The following is a 13,596-nucleotide window of genomic DNA, read 5'->3' as shown; positions in this document are numbered from 1 at the left end:
GAATCCCAGACATACATGGGGCACATATAGTTGGGGCGCAGAGGGACATCCCAGGGATATGTGGGGGCAGAAATACAGTAGTTAGGGGGCAGAGGAACATCGCAGGGATAAGGGGGGGCAGAGTGACATCCCAGGGATATGTGGGAGCAGATACAAATTAGGGTCCCAGAGAGAAGTGGGGGCCGATATAGTTACGTGAGGAGGAATATCCCAAAAATAAGTGAGGATCAAACATATGTGGGGGCCAGAGGGTTCTCATAGACATAACCGTGGCAGGACCAAGTATAAGGGAGACAGAGGAGAAATAGGTTGAGCTAGAGGAAAGAATTAAGGAGCAGGTAAGAGGAGAAGGGGGAGTGGAGTATAATGGGGACAGTAGCCTATAGTGGATGTACAGTAACAGGATAGCACAGGGTGAGATGGGGCAGGGTTGAGAGAATGATCTTAGTCAGGATCTCAGCTCACCTCTCACAACGGGTGGTCTTCAGTATGCCGACTGACGGGATCCCGGCGCACAGTATACCGGCGCCGGGATCCCGACAGCCGGCATACCGACAGCCGGCATACCGACACTTATTCTCCCTCGTGGGGGTCCACGACCCCCCTGGAGGGAGAATAAAATAGTGTGGCGCGCATAGCGCGCCACCGTGCCCGTAGCGCGGCGAGCGCAGCGAGCCCGCAAGGGGCTCATTTGCGCTCGCCACACTGTCGGTAAGCCGGCGGTCGGGCTCCCGGCGCCGGTATGCTGGTCACCGGGTGCCCGACCGCCGGCATATCGTTGTGAACCCCTAACAACAGTAGCAGGGCTGGGGGCAGTCAGTGTGATCGCTGAGGCTTGGCTGTGTTATGGTCTCCATCTGTGTGTGCATCCCGGGAGTTTGGCAGGAGCTGTGCTGTTAACCTGCTGTGTGCTCTGCCCTAACCACCGTATCAGTTTGCTGATGCGGTGGTTAGGGCAGAGTCTGGCAGACAAACACTGTCTCCCTTCATGCAGTACCCGGCTCAGCTCCCGCAGCCATGGTGCGATTGAGCATTACAGCGGCCGCGGTATTTCAAATGTGTAGGCGGCCGCAAGCCAACCAAAGCTCATGGATTGGCTGCCAATCAGCAGCCGCCAATGCGGGCGCTCCTGATTGGCTATCTGTCCACGATATTCAGGTGGCTTGCAGCCGGTACGACTTTTAAAGTGCTGCTCCCGCTGTCACTACATGAAGAGGGTCCCATGCCGCTACCCTCTCGCTCCATGGCTACCCGCTGGCAAGGCAATACAGGCACTGTCCTGACACCCGTGCCTCCCTGTCAGGACTTCTGCGCCCACAGCCCCCCCTCTGATGGCGGCCCTGTATGGGCATACAGTGCCCGCCATACAGGCTTACCACCCGGACTGGCATGGAGTGCTGGTGCTGCGGGGGGCGCTGGTCGCTCACTGACAGCACCACTACAGAGACGGATGGGGAGTGGGTGTGAACGAGCTGTGGGCGGCTTGCTTGCAACTAACTACCCTCCGTATCCGCTTTGTTCCCCTCCCTGCATATGCTGTCAGTGTCTCTTGCTGCTACTCCAGCTAGGCATGGTCACCTCCCTAGTAGTGTCAATGGACGCCTTCCCTGCTGCTGGCACTGGTGTATCTCCCTGCAGATCCTGTCTCCGCCCATTGTTGTGACTCCGCCCAGCGTTAGCCACACAGTCACAGAGAGACAGATCTGGGAAAAAATATAGGAGACGAATGATAAAACTCATTGTGAATGAAAACTATGTAGTGTGGGGTCACAGCAGTGGCATATCTATAATAGTGTTCACACTAGGCAATTTTTTTAAGGGCAAAACCCGCCCTGCCCTTTCTGCGGCGCCCTGCTAAAACTGCCGCCCGCTTCCTGCCCTCACAGCGTGTAAAGATGCCGCGCGCATGCGTGCGGCAGCCATTCACGCTGAGAGAGCGGTTGGGGGAAGCCCAGCACCTCCGTAGGTGCTGGGCACGCCCCCAACAGTGACGCCGCCGGCCGCCCACGCCCCCTTATCTTACGTCTGCAGGCTGAAGCGCCCACTTTTATTACCCGGAATGACCCGCCCCCTATTTTGCATGGCCACGCTCCCTTTACGCCACGCGCGCACGCTAGTGCCCCTCCAGGTCCGGCGCCCTGCCCGGCCCGGATTCTAGAGTGAACACTATATAATGGGTGCAAGGTGCGGTGCACACGGGCCCCTGGGTCCAGAGAGTTCCACACCACACACCCATTTTTTGAATACTTACCCCTCCAGAGTCCCGCGTCGGCGGCAACAGCACTGCACAGATCACCGGGAAAATAGTGCGGGGGCCATTTTCCCAGAGTTATGTGCAGTAGAAAAATCTCCATTTTCCCTGAGACCTGCGCATGCACACTGGACTCTGGTACAGCGCTAGGGTCTCTAGCGACCCTAGTGCTCAAAGTTCTGCTGCACTGCTGGCTAGAGAGGAGGGGGCCTAGAGAGAGACTGCACACGGGCCCCTACTCACTTACGACGTCCCAGGGTCACAGCCAGTCTCCCCTGCTAGGAATAAATTGCTCCCCTTTGGATCCGTCAATGCCAAGCATTTCCTGAAAAATGGTCCCAAATTACTAAATAGGCAACATTTACTATCTTTCTATACTCAAATAACTTACCGAACCACAAATAAACTTAGTGTGACAGGATCATATAGCTCATTAGGAATGTTTTCCCACCTTGGTGGACCAATATGCCATCTGTAGGTTTAAAATTACGTATGAAAGCCCTATTTTGATATAGATTGCGGGCTTCCGAGATGGGCCCTAGTAAATTCTTGCCAATCCCAGTCTTGTGTTAATATGGTTTTTGTTCCTAACTGTAAAACTGATGAATATGCTGGGGTTATATACATAAATGTTAATAAACATACCCGCTTCACTGCAAGTGTGGCTATTCCTAGCATTGCAGCTCCCCCAACTCCTAGTACAAGGCGGGCGTTGGACAACACAAAGTCAATAGCAGTGCCCATGCCATTGTCATCCTTTTTCCCCTTCTTTTCACCAGCTCCTGCCATGTTTACCTGCAATATGAAACAAACAACTGACTCAGGTGTCTCAGAAAAGTAAAAAAAAAAAAAACCCCAAAACAATTACCTCAGAGATCTATATGGAAATAAATAAGATTTTACTCACCGGTAAATCTATTTCTCGTAGTCCGTAGTGGATGCTGGGACTCCGTAAGGACCATGGGGAATAGCGGCTCCGCAGGAGACTGGGCACAACTAAAGAAAGCTTTAGGACTACCTGGTGTGCACTGGCTCCTCCCACTATGACCCTCCTCCAGACCTCAGTTAGGATACTGTGCCCGGAAGAGCTGACACAAAAAGGAAGGATTTTGAATCCCGGGTAAGACTCATACCAGCCACACCAATCACACCGTATAACTCGTGATACTATACCCAGTTAACAGTATGAAATATAACTGAGCCTCTCAACAGATGGCTCAACAATAACCCTTTAGTCAAACAATAACTATATACAAGTATTGCAGACAATCCGCACTTGGGATGGGCGCCCAGCATCCACTACGGACTACGAGAAATAGATTTACCGGTGAGTAAAATCTTATTTTCTCTGACGTCCTAAGTGGATGCTGGGACTCCGTAAGGACCATGGGGATTATACCAAAGCTCCCAAACGGGCGGGAGAGTGCGGATGACTCTGCAGCACCGAATGGGCAAACTCTAGGTCCTCCTCAGCCAGGGTGTCAAACTTGTAGAATTTAGCAAATGTGTTTGACCCCGACCAAGTAGCTGCTCGGCAAAGTTGTAAAGCCGAGACCCCTCGGGCAGCCGCCCAAGAAGAGCCCACCTTCCTTGTGGAATGGGCTTTCACAGATTTAGGATGCGGCAGTCCAGCCGCAGAATGTGCAAGCTGAATCGTACTACAGATCCAGCGAGCAATAGTCTGCTTTGAAGCAGGAGCACCCAGTTTGTTGGGTGCATACAGGATAAATAGCGAGTCAGTTTTTCTGACACTAGCCGTCCTGGAAACATAAATTTTCAGGGCCCTGACTACGTCTAACAACTTGGAAGCCTCCAAGTCTGTAGTAGCCGCAGGCACCACGATAGGTTGGTTCAAATGAAAGGCTGATACCACCTTAGGGAGAAACTGGGGACGAGTCCTCAATTCTGCCCTATCCATATGGAAAATTAGATAAGGGCTTTTACATGACAAAGCCGCCAATTCTGACACACGCCTGGCCGAAGCCAAGGCCAACAGCATGACCACTTTCAACGTGAGATATTTTAATTCCACGGTTTTAAGTGGCTCAAACCAATGTGACTTTAAGAAATCCAACACCACGTTGAGATCCCAAGGTGCCACTGGAGGCACAAAAGGGGGCTGAATATGCAGCACTCCCTTAACAAAAGTCTGAACTTCAGGTAGTGAAGCCAGTTCTCTCTGGAAGAAAATCGATAGAGCCGAAATCTGGACCTTAATGGAACCCAATTTTAGGCCCATAGTCACTCCTGACTGTAGGAAGTGCAGAAAACGGCCCAGCTGAAATTCCTCCGTTGGGGCCTTCCTGGCCTCACACCACGCAACATTTTCGCCAAATGCGGTGATAATGGTTTGCGGTCACTTCTTTCCTAGCTTTAATCAGCGTAGGAATGACTTCCTCCGGAATGCCCTTTTCCTTCAGGATCCAGTGTTCAACCGCCATGCCGTCAAACGCAGACGCGGTAAGTCTTGGAACAGACAGGGCCCCTGCTGCAGCAGGTCCTGTCTGAGCGGCAGAGGCCATGGGTCCTCTGAGATCATTTTTTGAAGTTCCGGGTACCAAGCTCTTCTTGGCCAATCCGGAACAATGAGTATAGTTCTTACTCCTCTTCTCCTTATTATCCTCAGTACCTTGGGTATGAGAGGAAGAGGAGGGAACACATAAACCGACCGGTACACCCACGGTGTCACTAGAGCGTCCACAGCTATCGCCTGAGGGTCTCTTGACCTGGCGCAATATCTTTCTAGCTTTTTGTTTAGGCGGGACGCCATCATGTCCACCTGTGGCCTTTCCCAACGGTTTACAATCAGTTGGAAGACTTCTGGATGAAGTCCCCACTCTCCCGGGTGGAGATCGTGCCTGCTGAGGAAGTCTGCTTCCCAGTTGTCCACTCCCGGAATGAACACTTTTGACAGTGCTAACACGTGATTTTCCGCCCATCGGAGAACCCTTGTGGCTTCTGCCATCGCCGTCCTGCTTCTTGTGCCGCCCTGTCGGTTTACATGGGCGACTGCCGTGATGTTGTCTGACTGGATCAGTACCGGCTGGTTTTGAAGCAGGGGTTTTGCCTGACTTAGGGCATTGAAAATGGCCCTCAGTTCCAGAATATTTATGTGTAGGGAAGTCTCCTGACTTGACCATAGTCCTTGGAAGTTTCTTCCCTGTGTGACTGCCCCCCAGCCTCGAAGGCTGGCATCCGTGGTCACCAGGACCCAGTCCTGTATGCCGAATCTGCAGCCCTCTTGAAGATGAGCACTTTGCAGCCACCACAGCAGAGACACCCTGGTCCTTGGAGACAGGGTTATCAGCCGATGCATCTGAAGATGCGATCCGGACCACTTGTCCAACAGGTCCCACTGAAAAGTCCTTGCATGGAACCTGCCGAATGGAATTGCTTCGTAGGAAGCTACCATTTTTCCCAGGACTCGCGTGCAGTGATGCACCGACACCTGTTTTGGTTTTAGGAGGCCTCTGACTAGAGATGACAGCTCCTTGGCCTTCTCCTCCGGGAGAAACACTTTTTTCTGTTCTGTGTCCAGAACCATCCCCAGGAACAGTAGACGTGTCGTAGGGACCAGCTGTGACTTTGGAATATTTAGAATCCAACCGTGCTGTTGTAGCACCTCCCGAGATAGTGCTACCCCGACCAACAACTGCTCCCTGGACCTCGCCTTTATCAGGAGATCTTCCAAGTACGGGATAATTAAAACTCCCTTTTTTCGAAGGAGTATCATCATTTCGGCCATTACCTTGGTAAATACCCTCGGTGCCATGGACAGACCAAACGGCAACGTCTGGAATTGGTAATGACAATCCTGTACCACAAATCTGAGGTACTCCTGGTGAGGATGGTAAATGGGGACATGCAGGTAAGCATCCTTGATGTCCAGTGATACCATGTAATCCCCCTCGTCCAGGCTTGCAATAACCGCCCTGAGCGATTCCATCTTGAACTTGAATTTTTTTATATATGTGTTCAAGGATTTCAAATTTAAAACGGGTCTCACCGAACCGTCCGGTTTCGGTACCACAAACATTGTGGAATAGTAACCCCGTCCTTGTTGAAGGAGGGGCACCTTGACTATCACCTGCTGAGAATACAGCTTGTGAATTGCCTCTAACACTGCCTCCCTGCCTGAGGGAGTTGTTGGCAAGGCAGATTTGAGGAAACGGCGGGGGGGAGACGTCTCGAATTCCAGCTTGTACCCCTGAGATACTACTTGAAGGATCCAGGGATCCACCCGTGAGCGAGCCCACTGATTGCTGAAGTTTTTGAGACGGGCCCCCACCGTACCTGGCTTCGCCTGTGGAGCCCCAGCGTCATGCGGTGGACTTGGAGGAAGCGGGGGAGGACTTTTGCTCCTGGGAACTGGCTGTATGCTGCAGCTTTTTCCCTCTACCTCTGCCTCTGGGCAGAAAGGACGCGCCTTTAACCCGCTTGCCCTTATGGGGCCGAAAGGACTGTACCTGATAATACGGTGCTTTCTTTGGCTGTGAGGGAACATGGGGTAAAAATGCTGACTTCCCAGCTGTTGCTGTGGAAACGAGGTCCGAGAGACCATCCCCGAACAACTCCTCACCCTTATAAGGCAAAACTTCCATGTGCCTTTTAGAATCTGCATCACCTGTCCACTGCCGAGTCCATAACCCTCTCCTGGCAGAAATGGACATTGCACTTATTTTAGATGCCAGCCGGCAAATATCCCTCTGTGCATCTCTCATGTATAAGACTGCGTCTTTAATATGCTCAACGGTTAGCAATATATAGTGTCCCTGTCTAGGGTATCAATATTTTCCGACAGGGAATATGACCACGCAGCTGCAGCACTTCACATCCATGCTGAAGCAATAGCTGGTCTCAGTATAATACCTGTGTGTGTATATACAGACTTCAGGATAGCCTCCTGCTTCCTATCAGCAGGCTCCTTTAGGGCGGCCGTATCCGGAGACGGTAGTGCCACCTTTTTTGACAAGCGTGTGAGCGCTTTATCCACCCTAGGGGATGTTTCCCAACGTGACCTATCCTCTGGCGGGAAAGGGTACGTCATTAGTAACCTTTTAGAAATTACCAGTTTCTTATCGGGGGAAGCCCACGCTTCTTCACACACTTCATTTAATTCCTCAGATGGAGGAAAAACTACTGGTAGTTTTCTCTCTCCAAACATAATACCCTTTTTTGTGGTTCCTGAGGTAACATCAGAAATGTGCAACACATTTTTCATTGCCTCAATCATGTAACGTGTGGCCCTATTGGAAGTTACATTAGTCTCATCGTCGTCGACACTGGAGTCAGTATCCGTGTCGACATCTGTGTCTGCCATCTGAGGTAGCGGGCGTTTTAGAGCCCCTGATGGCTTTTGAGACGCCTGGGCAGGCACAGGCTGAGAAGCCGGCTGTCCCATATTTGGTATGTCGTCAAACCTTTTATGTAAGGAGTCGACACTGTCGCGTAATTCCTTCCACATAACCATCCACTCAGGTGTCGACCCCGCAGGGGGTGACATAACATTTATCGGCATCTGCTCCGCCTCCACATAAGCCTCCTCCTCAAACATGTTGACACAGCCGTACCGACACACCGCACACACACAGGGAATGCTCTGACAGAGGACAGGACCCCACAAAGCCCTTTGGGGAGACAGAGAGAGAGTATGCCAGCACACACCAGAGCGCTATATAACACAGGGATGAACACTATAACTGAGTGATTTTCCCTTATAGCTGCTTATATATATACTGCTGTGCCTAAATTTAGTGCCCCCCCTCTATTTTTTACCCTTTGTAGTCTTGAAACTGCAGGGGAGAGCCTGGGAGCGATCCTTCCAGCGGAGCTGTGAGGGAAAAATGGCGCCAGTGTGCTGAGGGAGATAGCCCCGCCCCTTTTTCGGCGGACTTTCTCCCGCTTTTTTATGGATCCTGGCAGGGGTATTTTTCACATATATAGCCTCTAGGACTATATATTGTGATTATTTTGCCAGCCAAGGTGTTAATATTGCCCCTCCCAGCGCCCTGCACCCATCAGTGACCGGAGCGTGAGGTGTGCATGAGGAGCAATGGCGCACAGCTGCAGTGTTGTGCGCTACCTTGTTGAAGACCGAAGTCTTCTGCCGCCGATTTTCAGGACCATGCTTCTGGCTCTGTAAGGGGGACGGCGGCGCGGCTCCGGGACCGGACGATCGAGGTCGGGTCCTGTGTCGATCCATCTGGAGCTAATGGTGTCCAGTAGCCTAAGAAGCCCAAACTAGCTGCAAACAGGTAGGTTCGCTTCTTCTCCCCTTAGTCCCTCGTAGCAGTGAGTCTGTTGCCAGCAGATCTCACTGAAAATAAAAAACCTAAAATATACTTTCTTTTCTAGGAGCTCAGGAGAGCCCCTAGTGTGCATCCAGCTCAGCCGGGCACAAGATTCTAACTGAGGTCTGGAGGAGGGTCATAGTGGGAGGAGCCAGTGCACACCAGGTAGTCCTAAAGCTTTCTTTAGTTGTGCCCAGTCTCCTGCGGAGCCGCTATTCCCCATCGTCCTTACGGAGTCCCAGCATCCACTTAGGACGTCAGAGAAATACAAAAATAAAAAGGTGCAAAAGGAAAAAAAAGCTGATGTTGCCAATAACATTTAGATTTAAATTTATAACAAGTAACATCTCAGAAGCTGTTATGGGAGACACTTCATTCTTTCAACTTCAAAACTGGAGCAAGTGTGAACTGAGGGCCTTATTCAGCATGGACCGTTAATCTGAAAAATTACAGTTGTCTGCGAGTAGAAAAGCGCTGCTCTGACAGAAAAGAAAAAATGCCCCCAGCAAATTTGCGAATGCATTGAGATCGCTGTCCAATTGCAGATGCATACGCAAATCCTGGAACCTTGAAGAATCTTTGTAGTCTGAGCAAATTTAAGTAGGTCTGAGGCTGCTACTAATCTGCGACTGAGAAGGACTGGAAATGGTCTGCACTGAAATCTTACACCCTCCCCAAAAATAAATAAAATTTGAACGCGCTGTCCGATATTAAAGAGTATTTATTAAACAGTTAAGATCAACTATAAAATCACATTAAAAAACACATATACTCAATGGTACTAATCATTCGAACTCTTTCCAAAAATCACGTGAAACAATAGTCGCACTTCATATAACAGTTGAATCAACTGAAACCATTAGATTGGGTCCAGCTGTATGAAGTGGATACACTTGCAATATTTAATCAGCATACTATGTTGCAAATGAATTAAATGTATCCACACCAATAAAATTATCCACCAATTGCATTAGCTCTGCAGCCTCCTGCAATAATCTTATTTATCAGTTCCAGACTTATCCAGAGGAGATCGATAATGATAAGCCCCAATCGTCATGGAGTGACATATAATGATGATATTATTTAATCCCCCCGCTGGAACAGTTCTTATTGAAGTCACTGATAAAGTTTGTGCACTTTTGTAATAACAGTGGAGATTTTAGACATGCTTACCGGATGATTCTTTCTCCTGCTAGAGAAATGCAGGTCCGGTCCCAGTTGTTAACAAAGCCGGGCGTCCCCGTCAGAGCTTATAGCTGTCGTGCCAGTCCTCGTTCTACTGCTGTAAATTATCAGCTAGACCACACCAACCGTGCAGATTGACGGTATCCGCAGCAGGTATTGACCGTACTTTCCCGCCTGCATTTTTTCTGACACACCCAGAAAATGTCAGGTTTCTGCCCAGAAACGCTGGCTTCCCGCCAAACAGCGGTTGCATTGTGTATTACCCCTCTCGCATGCGCCGTTGTTCGATAATCGATACATTTGCGATTTCTCTAATTAGTGATCCATGCTGAATTAGACCCTGAGTACTTACAGCTTCATTCAGAGGTTGGAGCAAATAAAAAAAAATAAAAAAATGGAGAAAACAAGGAATCAATTTCCGATTAGAACCCATATTGAAAATGCATTCATTTATTTGCATACAGGGAAACATGACTTTATTTACATGTAGTGTACAAATACTGTGCAGCTTTGTTTTTACAATAAAATTTAGAATTAAGCTAAGACATGCCATTCCCATTTTATATCTGACCCAGAGGCATTGCAACAAATAGTCTTGCCAAGCTGCAAATTGCATTTTTATTTATTTTTTGCTCCTAAAACTTAATCAGGTCCTTAGTTTCTTCACTTAATTTCATTCTCAAAATGGAAATGTGTTACTCTATGTTTCTTACAATAATTTCTAACAATCTAACAATACAGGTAACGAGTGGAGGATAGAAGAGCTTCTTAAAGAAGAAGTAACAGGTCTGTGAGAGCTAGAAATCTTGCTGCTTGGTAGGTGTCCAAATATTTATTTTCCGCAAGAATATACAAATAAATTGTTTAAAAATCATACAATGTGATTTCCTAGGTTTTTTTTCAGATCCAGGGGGTATATGCAATTGCGGTCGAATTCCGGCTAGAATTCGACCGTTTTTGGATTCGACACAAATCGACAGTCGAATCCTGGCCGCCGGGACCCGAATTCGACATATTCAATAAAAAACGGATTCGACAGTCCCGCTGTCGAAAAACGGATCAATTGACGATAGTGTGCGTCCTGGATTCAACTTCATGGACGGCACAAAAGTGTTAAAAAAACCCTGAAAAAAAATTGCGTGGGGTCCCCCCTCCTAAGCATAACCAGCCTCGGGCTCTTTGAGCCGGTCCTGGTTGTAAAAAATAAGATTTTACTCACCGGTAAATCTATTTCTCGTAGTCCGTAGTGGATGCTGGGGACTCCGTAAGGACCATGGGGAATAGCGGCTCCGCAGGAGACTGGGCACAGCTAAGAAAGATTTAGGACTACCTGGTGTGCACTGGCTCCTCCCACTATGACCCTCCTCCAGACTTCAGTAAGGATACTGTGCCCGGAAGAGCCGACACAATAAGGAAGGATTTTGAATCCCGGGTAAGACTCATACCAGCCACACCAATCACACCGTATAACTCGTGATAATATACCCAGTTAACAGTATGAACACAACAGAGCCTCTCAAAAGATGGCTCAACAATAACCCTTGTAGTTAACAATAACTATATACAAGTATTGCAGACAGTCCGCACTTGGGACGGGCGCCCAGCATCCACTACGGACTACGAGAAATAGATTTACCGGTGAGTAAAATCTTATTTTCTCTGACGTCCTAGTGGATGCTGGGGACTCCGTAAGGACCATGGGGATTATACCAAAGCTCCCAAACGGGCGGGAGAGTGCGGATGACTCTGCAGCACCGAATGAGAGAACTCAAGGTCCTCCTCAGCCAGGGTATCAAATTTGTAGAATTTTGCAAACGTGTTTGCCCTTGACCAAGTAGCAGCTCGGCAAAGTTGTAAAGCAGAGACCCCTCAGGCAGCCGCCCAAGAAGAGCCCACTTTCCTCGTGGAATGGGCTTTTACAGATTTAGGCTGCGGCAGGCCAGCCACAGAATCCGCAAGCTGAATTGTGCTACAAATCCAGCGAGCAATAGTCTGCTTTGAAGCAGGAGCACCCATCTTGTTTGGTGCATACAGGATAAATAGCGAGTCAGTCTTCCTGACTCCAGCCGTCCTGGAAACATAAATTTTCAAGGCCCTGACTACGTCCAGTAACTTGGAGTCCTCCAAGTCCCTAGTAGCCGCAGGCACCACGATAGGTTGGTTCAAGTGAAAAGCTGATACCACCTTAGGAAGAAACTGGGGACGAGTCCTCAATTCTGCCCTATCCATATGGAAAATCAAATAGGGGCTTTTACATGACAATGCCGCCAATTCTGACACACGCCTAGCCGAAGCCAAGGCCAAAAGCATGACCACTTTCCACGTGAGATATTTTAAATCCACGGTTTTGAGTGGCTCAAACCAATGTGACTTTAGGAAACCCAACACCACGTTGAGGTCCCACGGTGCCACTGGAGGCACAAAAGGAGGCTGAATATGCAGCACTCCCTTGACAAATGTCTGAACTTCAGGCAGTGAAGCCAGTTCTTTTTGGAAGAAAATCGACAGAGCCGAAATCTGGACCTTAATGGAACCCAGTTTTAGGCCCATAGTCACCCCTGACTGTAGGAAGTGCAGATCTCGACCTAGCTGGATTTCCTCCGTTGGGGCCTTCCTGGCCTCACACCACGCAACATATTTTCGCCATATGCGGTGATAATGTTGTACGGTTACATCTTTTCTAGCTTTAATAAGCGTAGGAATGACTTCCTCCGGAATACCCTTTTCTTTTAGGATCCGGTGTTCAACCACCATGCCGTTAAACGCAGCCGCGGTAAGTCTTGGAACAGACAGGGCCCCTGCAGCAGCAGGTCCTGTCTAAGCGGCAGAGGCCATGGGTCCTCTGAGATTAATTCTTGAAGTTCCGGGTACCAAGACCTTCTTGGCCAATCTGGAACAATGAGAATAGTTCTTACTCCTCTTTTCTTTATTATCCTCAGTACCTTGGGTATGAGAGGAGGGAACACATAAACCGACCGGTACACCCACGGTGTCACTAGAGCGTCCACAGCTATCGCCTGAGGGTCTCTTGACCTGGCGCAATATTTTTCTAGCTTTTTGTTTAAGCGGGACGCCATCATGTCCACCTGTGGCTTTTCCCAACGGTTTACAATCAGTTGGAAGACTTCTGGATGAAGTCCCCACTCTCCCGGGTGGAGGTCGTGCCTGCTGAGGAAGTCTGCTTCCCAGTTGTCCACTCCCGGAATGAACACTGCTGACAGTGCTAACACGTGATTTTCCGCCCATCGGAGAATCCTTGTGGCTTCTGCCATCGCCGTCCTGCTTCTTGTGCCGCCCTGTCGATTTACATGGGCGACTGCCGTGATGTTGTCTGACTGGATCAGAACCGGCTGGTTTTGAAGCAGGGGCTTTGCTTGACTTAGGGCATTGTAAATGGCCCTCAGTTCCCGAACATTTATGTGTAGGGAAGTCTCCTGACTTGACCAAAGTCCTTGGAAGTTTCTTCCCCGTGTGACTGCACCCCAGCCCCGAAGGCTGGCATCCGTGGTCACCAGGACCCAGTCCTGTATGCCGAATCTGCGGCCCTCTCTGAGATGAGCACTCTGCAGCCACCACAGCAGAGACACCCTGGTCCTTGGAGACAGGGTTATCAACCGATGCATTTGAAGATGCGATCCGGACCATTGGTCCAACAGGTCCCACTGAAAGGTTCTGGCATGGAACCTGCCGAATGGAATCGCTTCGTAGGAAGCTACCATCTTTCCCAGGACTCGCGTGCAATGATGCACCGACACCTGTTTTGGTTTCAGGAGGCCTCTCACTAGAGATGACAGCTCCTTGGCTTTCTCCTCTGGGAGAAACACTTTTTTCTGGACTGTGTCCAGAATCATCCCCAGGAACAGTAGACGT

General features: G+C 49.5%; 1 protein-coding gene across 1 annotated transcript in view; it reads right to left on the bottom strand.

The window, feature by feature from the left end:
• The window catches only part of MIEF1 (mitochondrial elongation factor 1), a 49,370-nt gene extending 46,330 nt beyond the window's left edge, over window positions 1-3,040 (bottom strand). Inside the window, exon 1 of the mRNA XM_063940510.1 lies at window positions 2,897-3,040. Coding sequence (XP_063796580.1) covers window positions 2,897-3,040 — 144 coding nt within the window. The remainder of the gene's footprint in view (window positions 1-2,896) is intronic.
• Window positions 3,041-13,596: the final 10,556 nt, after the last annotated feature.

This window comes from Pseudophryne corroboree, chromosome 9, assembly GCF_028390025.1.
Source record: "Pseudophryne corroboree isolate aPseCor3 chromosome 9, aPseCor3.hap2, whole genome shotgun sequence".
Taxonomy (NCBI): Eukaryota; Metazoa; Chordata; class Amphibia; order Anura; family Myobatrachidae; genus Pseudophryne; species Pseudophryne corroboree.
This window is presented reverse-complemented; position numbering and strand designations above follow the sequence as displayed.